The 13,964-nt window shown below is 43.1% G+C and overlaps 1 protein-coding gene across 5 annotated transcripts in view; it reads right to left on the bottom strand.

Moving 5' to 3' along the window:
* Nucleotides 1-13,964, bottom strand: part of LOC144737931 (uncharacterized) — a 52,728-nt gene that overhangs the window by 8,274 nt on the left and 30,490 nt on the right. For all 5 annotated transcript variants that reach the window (XM_078620825.1, XM_078620824.1, XM_078620823.1 and 2 more), the window contains 4 exons: nt 9,251-9,382; nt 1,527-1,594; nt 1,115-1,400; nt 482-757 (listed from right to left, as the gene is read on the bottom strand). In XM_078620825.1, coding sequence (XP_078476951.1) covers nt 482-757; nt 1,115-1,400; nt 1,527-1,594; nt 9,251-9,382 — 762 coding nt within the window. The remainder of the gene's footprint in view (nt 1-481; nt 758-1,114; nt 1,401-1,526; nt 1,595-9,250; nt 9,383-13,964) is intronic.

The following is a 13,964-nucleotide window of genomic DNA, read 5'->3' on the forward strand; positions in this document are numbered from 1 at the left end:
TTGAACGGCACATTTATATTTACGTGATCTAACCCAAAAACCTCTTATGGTCATTATACCTATTTAAAAAGCTGTGTAAGGTGACATTGTGAGTATAACATCTAGGATCTTGTCTTGATGATGTTTGCTGTTTTTTATTAAGTTAATGGAATTGATACGTTTGGTCTTAAGGATTGTTCTGCAACTCATTAGGGAGGTTAATCAATAATGATTGGCGTATTAATCGCGAGTACACGGGTCTTAACGACACAGATTTGGTGATATTATTCCGTGGCCTAACACAATTCAATTATGAATCATAATGTTTGCTGCGAAAAGCTACGTGTTTAGATTACAGGGTTGCTGTAGCAGAGTTACGACTGTCCACTTGTCCTCCAAATGTTCATATTTGCAATCGATAAGAACCAAAGAGTATGGATTCCTGCAGTCACGAAAGCTTCAAATCAAGGTATAAGGCATTTTATATAAAATAAATTCTTACCAAGAGAGCTCAGGAACTGTTTGACTTCAGGATACTCATCCTGCACGGCTTGCAGATAAATCAGCAGCTGGAGGCAATCATCATTGCCTCTCTTGATGAAGTAGTCGAGCAGTAGCTCTGCACACTTCTCGCCGCCATTCATGTCCATGGCTTTAGTGAAGCGATCATTAGGGATACATTTTTGACTCTTCAGATGCTGTAGGAGATGCTGTGGGTCCCTACCGATCCACAACTTCAGAGCTGACTTATTCTCTCGAATGCACTGCATTGCATCGCCTGTGATTGACAGCTTTGAATAAATGTCACGGGTATTTTTTCAATTTCTATTCACTTTAACCACAATTGTGCTAAAAGAATAAAGAGGCGAAGCAGAGATGGGTTTATAATTGTGCTCAAGCATTATGGCGTTTAACATTAAGTTGTTCAGTCACACGCCACATGGTGTGTACCATCTTGTTTTGCGGCACGGAACATAACACCGATTAATTATTTGCAAGGGCAATCGCATGCTGCAACGCTGTACAGAATACAAGCATATGAATTCATTGTATTCCTTGCTTATTGTAAAAAAATAAATGCAAAATAAATTAACTGCCAGTACACAACTCTTGTTGTAATTAACGTGGGTCATACCTTGGCGCTGAAGCCACCTCCACAGCTGCAAATAGTGCTTCCTCACAAAGTAGAGTGCTTCCCACAGTATCTTACATTCTGGCTCTCCTTTGTTAAAGAAGTAGTCCAGTATGAGCTGCACACACTCATCTCCATGCCTCTCCCTGGCCGCGTTGTAAACGTGGTGAGGAATCCACTTATAGTCCTTGAGATGCTCCAGGAGGTGTGAGGGATCTACTCCGATCCAGGCCTTGAGATTTTCTTCGTTCTCTCGGATGAGATTCATTGTCCCACTCTCTTGGCTCCCCTGTGGTGAAGAACACGGGATCTGATTAATGAGGGGTAAAGCCCACAGCATACTTGTGAGTAAGCCTAGACACTGATTAATTATAAAGGTTGGAGTCAATGTGAAAACATGCTGCGTTGATTTTACCTGAACTCCATTTGACTGAACAGCAACAAGTTTTTCGTTTTCATCATTATCCCTTCCATTGGTAATGCCTGTGAAATGAATCCAATAAAATTAAGTTACCACTGATTCACGTGTAACAGTTGATATGGTTGATAATTTCCTTCTGGTAGCAGAGCAAAACATTCAATCATTGGAACCCATATTCAATTCAAAGAGGCCATCTATATTGCAAACATTTTCCAACTGTTATAAAGATGTAACAAATATTTGGTTGCAGAGTTGCAGAATGAAAAGTATTATTGAACGTTAGTGTTAAACCAGAAGTAAGCAGTAGGAAACAGGACTAACATAGAAGTGTAGTGGAGTGCTGTGAGCCTGCAGACCAAGAAAACAGCAAAGTCGTTGCCTGCATTGTGCTGAAGACAATAAATATCACCTCATGTAAGAAGTCTAACCGGTTCATGTGAGCAAATGTTTGAAGGTGGTTTTTAAATGAAGAAAGGTTGATAAAAAATATGGCCTTGGGAAACCTCTAAAATGTTTTGTCAAAGGTGGGAAAATATACGATGGTCACCAGAAATCTCAGCTCATAGTCGTCAAATATAGCTGTCCATATAAAATGATTTTGGGTTAGATTGCGCATATATAAATGTGTCGTTAAACCTCCCACCTGACACAACCAATTAGCAAGGTTTGTCACGTAAACAAAACATGCAAATTGGTTACTAATTCAGCACACTGGTGTGTTGGAGATTAAACCCACAAAATTTACAATTTGAGTATGAGGTTTTGCTGGTGATTACAACCAGCTTCATCTGGTGATCAGCTAAAATTGTGAAGAAGTCTTCCTGTTTCAGTCTTAAAAAGAGTAAAGGTGAAGTCATCATTGTGAGCCAATCAGGTGCCAAGACCATAGGGGGGTTTAATGTAGTAATATAAATTACAATGGATCATGTTAATCTGAAAATATGCAGTACCAATTACTAGTTGGGTCATTCACAAGTAACATTCAGTGGAATGTTTTTATGTTTACTTTGTTGTCCCTCCCCACACCTACGATTAGGATACATTAGATCTGAGAATATTCATATTGGTCGGGAAAGCCGACGTGCTGCCAAAATGGTTATATTGAGGGTCAAGAGATGAATTTCCTATAAAACATTAATTATTGAAGTAAAATATAAATATAAAAATATATTGGGGGTCACAGCCATTTTATGTCCAGTACACACCTGTCATAGATAGTGGCAGAACGATAGACAATTAAAATGTTCATAATATCTGAATTTGCAAATTCGTAACATTTTAAAGGAAAAGTTTTATGTTGGAAACATTAGTCAAATTGTACTCTCATCTAATAGTCTCCAATACATGAAGTGCTCTCTCACCTACATATTCTTAGTCATTATTGGAGTCAGTGTGTATCAGATTCTGCAGCAGATTCTGCATCATGTTACTATTTATACTTGATCTTGTTCAACATAATCACTGAGGCTGTTTGGTAGAGGTGCCCTTGTCTGTTGGAGTAATGAACATTTCCCTCAAGGTGCGCTGCGTTGAACTAGAGGTTGATCAAGAGTTATCTGCATTTGTTGTGAAAGCGATTAACATTGTTTAAAAAATCTGGTATTTCTTTGGCAAAGTTGGGAGTGAAATTCATGCAGTTGACTAAACTATTGATCATGAATATGCACGCATTACGAACTTATGATTTGGAGTCATGCAAGGTATCATTGAGATTGACGTTGCAGATTTGAAGCTTTCGTGACTGCAAGGCATCATATTCTTAGGTTTTTTCGGTAAAGTCACGTAGGTAAAACATCAAAATTAATGAAAATAAAATAAAATAAAAACAAAAATCACGACGTTTCGGAGGCAACACAAGTCTCCATCATCAGGTGGGACCGTCACAGCCGAATTAGCTGCATCAAGTGAGGCAACGATTCAAGAAGTAATCCCTTATAAGTAAGTTGAAGGGGGGAGGAGAGGGGGGGGGAGCTCATCAGAATGTGGTAGCCAATGAATGGAACGTATCGGGAGGGAGAAGGGCGGGGCTCAAAAACAGCACGGAGTGCTAAGCACAACGCATCGGGAGGGGGAGGGGGGGGGGGCCAAAACAATGGACGACGACCTGGACGCGGCTGCTGCTACACACGCCAACACAATGGACAGAGAGGGGGAGGGGAGGTCTGATACACATGATAGACAAAATAACGAAAATGCCCATGTTTATACCAATGCTGGCTGAACAATGAAAAGAGCACTGCCAAAAAATAACTGGGGATGTTAACACTCGGTGAAGTAAAGTAAAATAGTGCCTGTCAGATAAGATGGTCCAAAAAAGTGTAATTAAGTCTTTTTTGCGTGGTTGATAACATCTTTCCAATGATTACTAAGTTTGTACCCATCATCACGGTTGAAATTATGTCTGTGTTTGTATATTTGTATGGCTTCGTGTACAAACCTTTGATGGTAGCCGGGAGGTTTGCAGAGAACCTTGGTCTTGGAAAAGACAATTTCACGAGAGCCCACCGAGTTGTAGCAATGATCGGCAACGGCAGAAGAATCAGTTCTGCCGTGTTTCAGATCTGACTTGTGCTCGCGGACACGATCAGAAACATGAAGTTTCGTTTCTCCAATGTAGCAATCACCACAAATGCAACTCAATTTGTAGACTCCAGGATACTGTAAGTCAGGAACAACATCCTTCACAGATGGAATCAGATCACGGATTTTATGCACTGTACTGAATCGGAATTGGATCTTATGTTTGTTTAGAATTTTGGAGATCTTTTTGGTCACGCCTGCTATGTATGGTAACGTGATGGTTTTGGTCGGAGTTTCAAGTGGCTGTTTCTGTGTGGTGGGAGAGACAGCTTGGCGGATAGTACGGTCAGAGTATCCGTTCATCCTGAGGGCCCGATGTACATGTCTTAATTCACCGGTCAGGTGGTGTTTGTCAGAAATGCCATGGGCTCTGTGGTATAGCGTTTTGATGAGAGAATTCTTTTGAGATGGGTGGTGGTGGGAATCCGGTTTCAAGTAGGAATCTGTGTGGGTGGCTTTCCTGTAGACAGAATGTCCCAAGGATCCGTCAGGCCTCCTCTCAAACAGAATATCCAAGAATGGTAGTTTACCGTCTTTCTCCACTTCCATGGTGAATCTGATGGATGGGTGTCTAGAATTGGTGTGGTCCAAGAAGTGGTTCAATGCTGGGAGGCCATGTGGCCAGATAACGAAAGTGTCATCCACATACCTCTTCCACGGGGAAGGACGCAGGGTAGATGTCTGGATGGCGTCTAATTCAAACTTTTCCATGAACATGTTGGCTATAACTGGTGAGAAAGGGGAGCCCATAGGGGTACCCTCATTCTGTTTGTAGAAGGTGCCATTCCAGGTAAAATAGGTGTTGGTGAGGCAATGCCTAACCAGCGCAGGTGCATCAGAATTCAATCCATGTTGGACTAAGTCCTCAATTATTGTTAGGGTGTCCGGTACTGGGACTTTGGTAAACAAAGATACTACATCAAAGCTGACGAGGATGTCATCAGGAGATAGTACCATGTCCTTAACCATAGATACTAATTGGGTTGAGTTGAGTACTGCCGAAGAGGTCTTGCCTGTGAAAGGGAGCAGAGTATCTGATAGAAAACGGGCTAGTTTGTACGTAGGAGAGTTTATCGTCGACACAATGGGTCGTAGCGGGGTGCCTTCCTTATGGATTTTGGGAAGACCATAGAGTCTGGGAGGTCTTGCCGCCGATGGTTTTAGAGAGGGACGTTTGCTTGGTTCGATTAGGGAAGTCCCTTTCACAGGCAAGACCTCTTCGGCAGTACTCAACTCAACCCAATTAGTATCAATGGTTAAGGACATGGTACTATCTCCTGATGACATCCTCGTCAGCTTTGATGTAGTATCTTTGTTTACCAAAGTCCCAGTACCGGACACCCTAACAATAATTGAGGACTTAGTCCAACATGGATTGAATTCTGATGCACCTGCGCTGGTTAGGCATTGCCTCACCAACACCTATTTTATCTGGAATGGCACCTTCTACTAACAGAATGAGGGTACCCCTATGGGCTCCCCTTTGTCACCAGTTATAGCCAACATGTTCATGGAAAAGTTTGAATCAGACGCCATCCAGACATCTACCCTGCGTCCTTCCCTGTGGAAGAGGTATGTGGATGACACTTTCGTCATCTGGCCACATGGCCTCCCAGCATTGAACCACTTCTTGGACCACATCAATTCTAGACACCCATCCATCAGATTCACCATGGAAGTGGAGAAAGACGGTAAACTACCATTCTTGGATATTCTGTTTGAGAGGAGGCCTGACGGATCCTTGGGACATTCTGTCTACAGGAAAGCCACCCACACAGATTCCTACTTGAAACCGGATTCCCACCACTACCCATCTCAAAAGAATTCTCTCATCAAAACGCTATACCACAGAGCCCATGGCATTTCTGACAAACACCACCTGACCGGTGAATTAAGACATGTACATCGGGCCCTCAGGATGAACGGATACTCTGACCGTACTATCCGCAAAGCTGTCTCTCCCACCACACAGAAACAGCCACTTGAAACTCCGACCAAAACCATCACGTTACCATACATAGCAGGCGTGACCAAAAAGATCTCCAAAATTCTAAACAAACATAAGATCCAAGTCCGATTCAGTACAGTGCATAAAATCCGTGATCTGATTCCATCTGTGAAGGATGTTGTTCCTGACTTACAGTATCCTGGAGTCTACAAATTGAGTTGCATTTGTGGTGATTGCTACATTGGAGAAACGAAACGTCATGTTTCTGATCGCGAGCACAAGTCAGATCTGAAACACGGCAGAACTGATTCTTCTGCCGTTGCCGATCATTGCTACAACTCGGTGGGCTCTCATGAAATTGTCTTTTCCGAGACAAGGTTCTCTGCAAACCTCCCGGCTACCATCAAAGGTTTGTACACGAAGCCATACAAATATACAAACACAGACATAATTTCAACCGTGATGATGGGTACAAACTTAGTAATCATTGGAAAGATGTTATCAACCACGCAAAAAAGACTTAATTACACTTTTTTGGACCATCTTATCTGACAGGCACTATTTTACTTTACTTCACCGAGTGTTAACATCCCCAGTTATTTTTTGGCAGTGCTCTTTTCATTGTTCAGCCAGCATTGGTAAAAACATGGGCATTTTCGTTCTTTTGTCTATCATGTGTATCAGACCTCCCCTCCCCCCTCTCTGTCCATTGTGTTGGCGTGTGTAGCAGCAGCCGCGTCCAGGTCGTCGTCCATTGTTTTGGCCCCGCTCCCCCCCCCCCCCTCCCGATGCGTTGTGCCGAAGAGGTCTTGCCTGTGAAAGGGAGCAGAGTATCTGATAGAAAACGGGCTAGTTTGTACGTAGGAGAGTTTATCGTCGACACAATGGGTCGTAGCGGGGTGCCTTCCTTATGGATTTTGGGAAGACCATAGAGTCTGGGAGGTCTTGCCGCCGATGGTTTTAGAGAGGGACGTTTGCTTGGTTCGATTAGGGAAGTCCCTTTCACAGGCAAGACCTCTTCGGCAGTACTCAACTCAACCCAATTAGTATCAATGGTTAAGGACATGGTACTATCTCCTGATGACATCCTCGTCAGCTTTGATGTAGTATCTTTGTTTACCAAAGTCCCAGTACCGGACACCCTAACAATAATTGAGGACTTAGTCCAACATGGATTGAATTCTGATGCACCTGCGCTGGTTAGGCATTGCCTCACCAACACCTATTTTATCTGGAATGGCACCTTCTACTAACAGAATGAGGGTACCCCTATGGGCTCCCCTTTGTCACCAGTTATAGCCAACATGTTCATGGAAAAGTTTGAATCAGACGCCATCCAGACATCTACCCTGCGTCCTTCCCTGTGGAAGAGGTATGTGGATGACACTTTCGTCATCTGGCCACATGGCCTCCCAGCATTGAACCACTTCTTGGACCACATCAATTCTAGACACCCATCCATCAGATTCACCATGGAAGTGGAGAAAGACGGTAAACTACCATTCTTGGATATTCTGTTTGAGAGGAGGCCTGACGGATCCTTGGGACATTCTGTCTACAGGAAAGCCACCCACACAGATTCCTACTTGAAACCGGATTCCCACCACTACCCATCTCAAAAGAATTCTCTCATCAAAACGCTATACCACAGAGCCCATGGCATTTCTGACAAACACCACCTGACCGGTGAATTAAGACATGTACATCGGGCCCTCAGGATGAACGGATACTCTGACCGTACTATCCGCAAAGCTGTCTCTCCCACCACACAGAAACAGCCACTTGAAACTCCGACCAAAACCATCACGTTACCATACATAGCAGGCGTGACCAAAAAGATCTCCAAAATTCTAAACAAACATAAGATCCAAGTCCGATTCAGTACAGTGCATAAAATCCGTGATCTGATTCCATCTGTGAAGGATGTTGTTCCTGACTTACAGTATCCTGGAGTCTACAAATTGAGTTGCATTTGTGGTGATTGCTACATTGGAGAAACGAAACGTCATGTTTCTGATCGCGAGCACAAGTCAGATCTGAAACACGGCAGAACTGATTCTTCTGCCGTTGCCGATCATTGCTACAACTCGGTGGGCTCTCATGAAATTGTCTTTTCCGAGACAAGGTTCTCTGCAAACCTCCCGGCTACCATCAAAGGTTTGTACACGAAGCCATACAAATATACAAACACAGACATAATTTCAACCGTGATGATGGGTACAAACTTAGTAATCATTGGAAAGATGTTATCAACCACGCAAAAAAGACTTAATTACACTTTTTTGGACCATCTTATCTGACAGGCACTATTTTACTTTACTTCACCGAGTGTTAACATCCCCAGTTATTTTTTGGCAGTGCTCTTTTCATTGTTCAGCCAGCATTGGTAAAAACATGGGCATTTTCGTTCTTTTGTCTATCATGTGTATCAGACCTCCCCTCCCCCCTCTCTGTCCATTGTGTTGGCGTGTGTAGCAGCAGCCGCGTCCAGGTCGTCGTCCATTGTTTTGGCCCCGCTCCCCCCCCCCCCCTCCCGATGCGTTGTGCTTAGCACTCCGTGCTGTCTTTGAGCCCCGCCCTCCTCCCTCCCGATACGTTCCATTCATTGGCTACCACATTCTGATGAGCTCCCCCCCCCCCTCTCCTCCCCCCTTCAACTTACTTATAAGGGATTACTTCTTGAATCGTTGCCTCACTTGATGCAGCTAATTCGGCTGTGACGGTCCCACCTGATGACGGAGACTTGTGTTGCCTCCGAAACGTCGTGATTTTTGTTTTTATTTTATTTTATTTTCATTAATTTTGATGTTTTACCTACGTGACTTTACCGAAAAAACCTAAGAATATTGACGTTGCAGTAGCTGAAAATATACAACAATGAAACATATGCAAGACGGCTCATTAAGTTCTGGTCTCGAGATTATCTGTCTGCCGTATGAGATAGTAAAGTACATGGGGTATGGTGTACTTTCACAATCAATTATAGTAACACCTTACTCTTTTGTGCCAAAATTTGTATGGTGAGAAATATCAATAAACAATGATCAGAATATGTAAAAGTTAGTTTCTGAATTCAATTACTTAGAGAATGCACCCGAAATATCTCAAGCAGTGTCGCCATGGTAGCATAAGAATACAATATGAGAGATTCATCCCTTTTTGTTACTTAATAAAGGAACACTATACCTACCACAATGCTCCAGTGTTTTTTTCAAAGTAAGCCATTTCCCTTTTCTGTTAAGTCGAGAGAAAATCAATGCAGACAGTACCAGTGCAAGGACACATCCCAATACGATAGCTGTTGTAGCTGCAGTGTAGTTTCCTAAAGGATGAGAAACAACAAGCTGTCAAAACCAGAATGTTTACAGTCTAATCTACACCTACTTGTCAGAATTGATAAATTGAACTGCATGTTAATCAATTACGTTTTAAGGTCATAACCCGTATCAGATCAAATAATTGGTACATTCAGTATTTTCCCCATTCTCATGGTGAAAGACTATCACGAAGGAAAGTGCCGTGTTTCATAGCCATTGTCTGCAATGGGTTCTCATTAGGGAGCGATGCTGGTATGTGGCTTTATGTACTTAAGTAATTTGTGGGTACAGTAAACCCTCGCTATACGCGAGTTCTAGATTCGTGAATTTCGCGAGTAACTAAATGCAAACTAATTCCTTATTCGTGACCCACTGGACTTCAGTATTTGCGAAAATACGCAGTACCAGACCACCAACACTGGTGAGGAGTGCACAGACTTGTATATTTGAAACAGTCTGCGAAGATTAGGCATGCCTCCTCGACTACCCGCTTAGTCCTCAACTCTTGAAGTGATCCCACTCGGAACTCGCTATTGTGCATGCTTACTTAATATGTTCTCACAGTCCACTCGTTTATACATTCGTTTATAACCGAATCAACTGTGAGATGCATTTAGAAGAATGCGGGAAAGTGTTGTGGCTCGTATTCTCCAAATTATAACTGTGCATTGCCATCAAACACCTGCATCTTCTGAGGAGTCATCCTCCTGAGCTCCTCAACATCACCACCACCTTCATCGTTGTGAAATCATCATCGTCAAAGGTAGTTACAAAAAAACATTGTTTATTATTAAACTAAACCATTTATTTTTCCAGGAAAGGCCCACTATAGCTCTTTTTCAGAAATGACCTGGCCACAAATGATCACTCAACAAAGTGGCTTATCACGTGTAAATTTATATAGCAGCCAAATCCTCTAAATGCATGTTTCTAAATGTGGAGGGAAAAACCGGAGGATCCGACGAAATTCCATGTGACCACAGGGAGAACATGTAAACTCCAAATATACAGGTGTCTGGGTGGGGATCTAACCCAAAACCTTCTGTATACCAGCAAGGCATCACTGGTCGGCCTTTTATTGTTATAATTGTTATTAAACATTTGCCATCTCCCCCCTATGTCCACTCGTACCAGGAATGTCACCCCATTTTACCAATTGAAACGAGGTTTCTGCATGGGTGAATTCTGTAATCGTGACCGTTTTCAAGAACGCAACTCTGGCGTATAGAGAAAGGGTGTACCATGTACTTCAAATTTTGCATAATTTGGAAGCCAACATACGCGCCACAATCTTTAAGAACAATATCACAGGATCTCTAATGTTAAGTGTGAAGCAGATGCCATGTAGTATTTATGTATATATACCCATAATATTAATTAGTATGGTTGCTGGCAGAGGTGGGACAAAGTCATTGTTATGCAAGTCCAAGTCGAGTCGCAAGTCATCAAATTCATGACTCGAGTCTGACTCGAGTCCAAGTCACATGACTCGAGTCCACATCTCATAGGTGGGACAAAGTCATTGTTATGCAAGTCCAAGTCGAGTCGCAAGTCATCAAATTCATGACTCGAGTCTGACTCGAGTCCAAGTCACATGACTCGAGTCCACACCTCTGGTTGCTGGTTTCGAACCCTGAACTTCGACAACGACGCACTATCGCTTAGAAATAAAAATTAAGACGTCTCATGAGACGTCGCGGTGTTGAAGAGAGGGGTTCATGACGCCACGCGGGATTTGGGTGTGGCACGAAGAGGGGGTAAGTAATTGTAATTTATAATCGTCATACTGTATATAGAGATGAAAAATCAATAATTTCTGTATGAAATCATCAGTTTACGAAATCATCAGAGTCTGTACATATTTGCCATCCTCTTACCATTGACGTGATGCGGATTCCTAATAGTTAATTAATAATAAAATAAAAATGAAAACAACAAATAAATTATTTTCACCTCCGTGACTTACCGAAAAAACCCAAAGAGTATGGATCCTTGCAGTCACGAAAATTTCAAATCTAGAATTAGTTAAATAATAGCAATGCTCACCTGATTGAAATAAGGCATTCAATACCGAGGGTGTGCCTGGGGAATAGGCTACACTCTTGCTATGTAATGGGGCTGTAAAAGGCACAGAGGGGATATGAAGGCAGCTGTTGCTGCATATTGCTGCTACTGATAGTGATACAGACGATGCTAGGTATGATGATGATGCTGTCTCGAAGTTGTGAGTTGAAAATGAAGCGTGCACAATGAACCCTATTCTTAGGTTATTTCGATAAAGTCACGTAGGTAAAAATAATAATAAAATAAAATAAGCAAAAATGAAAATAACTAAATTAATCACGACGTTTCGGAAGCAACACAAGCCTCCGTCATCAGGTGTAACTGCTCCAGTAAAATTACTGTAGCGTGTGAAGAAAGCTATTCAAGACAGTTGTGTTTTTTATATAGGGTGCTGGGCAGGGAGGAGCCAATGAGTGGGGGGGGAGATAACCATCTCGGTGCTTGTACACTGCAAATACGGTGCTTGTACACTGCAAGTACGGTGCTTGTACACTGCATGTACGGTGCTTGAACAATGCATGTACGGTGCTTGTACAATGCATGTACGGTGCTTGTACAATGTATGTACAGTGCCTGGACGCTGAATGACGAATGGGAATGAAACACTGTTGTAAATCAGACTTTTTTCCTAAGTGATGGTGGTGTGATAATTGGTTCTTTACCCTTCTATCTGGCAACAAAACTGACACCTTTTTTTTTGTTGCCAGATAGAAGGGTAAAGAACCAATTATCATATTTTTACTGGCAAATGAGGTTCCCATAGTGATGGTGGTGTATCAGGCTGGATATGACTGTAAAATTATAAGAATCAATATGGATATGATTATGAGAGTAAATATAAACTGGCTGTTTAGCAGTAAAATGCACGGCAGCTAAAGTTTAAACTTGTGTAATGCGGGCGTAAACGACCTTCCGGAAGTGACGTCATGGGGGGAGGAGTTACGTCACGTGGGGGAGAGGGTAAGGGTCTATAAGGGGGGTAACCGGAAGCAGTCGGGAGTGATCGGGGACTGGGAGAAGTGAGAGGCCACGCAGGGCGAAGGGTGAGAGAGAGTGGCGAGGTCGCCACACACCCAAGCCAGGAGGATCGGCACCGTCGGCCAACGGTGACCGACCCTGAGGGCAGGAGGAGCAGCGAGGAGGCTGCAGAGAGCAGCGGGTCTGCAAGGGAGGAGTCGGCAGCAGGGGTCTGCACGGCGCGACAGCAGCCTGGGGCTGCAGAGTGTGGACTACGTGAGCGACAGCAGCCTGGGGCTGCAGGGTGGAGAGTATATATAGGGGAGTACCGTGAGGGAAAGAGATCGAACCCAAATAAAGGACACAGGACAGAGAGAAGCGTCCGAGTCTTTTATTACACTTGGTTAATTACATCCTTATTCAGGTGGGGACTGCGAAGCTTAATCACAACAGCTTAAGTGTGTCTAAGAGGTGGCTTTGACGAGGAGTTCAATCTTTGTTACATGGTTAATAACATCTTTCCAATGATTGTTCAATTTGTACCCATCATCACGGTTGAAGTTATGTCTATGTCTGTATATCTGGATGGCTTCATGCACAAACCTTTGATGGTAGCCAAAAGATTTGCAGAGCACCTTTGTCTCAGAAAAGACAATATCATGAGAGCCCACATCGTTGTAACAATGATCGGTAACGGCGGAAGATTCAATCTTGCTGTGTTTCAGATCTGACTTGTGTGAGCGAACCTGATCGGAGACATGACGTTTTGTTTCCCCAATGTAACAATCACCACAGATGCAAATCAGTTTATAGACTCCAGGGTATTGCAAGTCAGGAATGACATATTTCACAGATGGGATTAGATCACGAATTTTATGTACTGTACTGAATCGGACCTGGATCTTATGTTTGTTTAGAATTTTGGAGATCTTTTTGGTCACGCCTGCTATGTATGGTAACGTGATGGTTTTGATCGGAGTTTCAGGTGGTTGTTTCTGTATGGTGGGAGAAACAGCTTGGCGGATAGTACGGTCAGAGTATCCGTTCATCTTGAGGGCCAGATAAACATGTTTTATTTCACTGGTCAGGTGGTGTTGGTCAGAGATGCAATGAGCTCTGTGGTATAGTGTATTGATGAGAGAATTATTTTGAGCCGGGTGGTGGTGGGAATCAGGTTTCAAGTAGGAATCTGTGTGGGTGGCCTTCCTGTAAACAGAATGTCCCAAGGAGCCATCAGGTCTCCTCTCAAATATAACATCCAGGAATGGTAGTTTGCCATATTTCTCCACTTCCATGGTGAATCTGATAGATGGGTGGACTGAACTCGGATGTACCTGCATTGGTTAGGCATTGCCTCACCAACACTTATTTTACCTGGAATGGCACCTTCTGCAAACAGAATGAGGGTACCCCTATGGGCTCCCCCTTGTCACCAGTGATAGCCAATGTTTTCATGGAGAAGTTTGAATCAGACGCCATCCGGACATCTACCCTGCATCCTTCCCTGTGGAAGAGATATGTGGATGACACTTTCGTCATTTGGCCACATGGCCTCTCAGCATTGAA

The sequence above is a fragment of the Lampetra planeri genome, chromosome 75 (genome assembly GCF_965212315.1).
Source record: "Lampetra planeri chromosome 75, kcLamPlan1.2.h2, whole genome shotgun sequence".
Taxonomy (NCBI): Eukaryota; Metazoa; Chordata; class Hyperoartia; order Petromyzontiformes; family Petromyzontidae; genus Lampetra; species Lampetra planeri.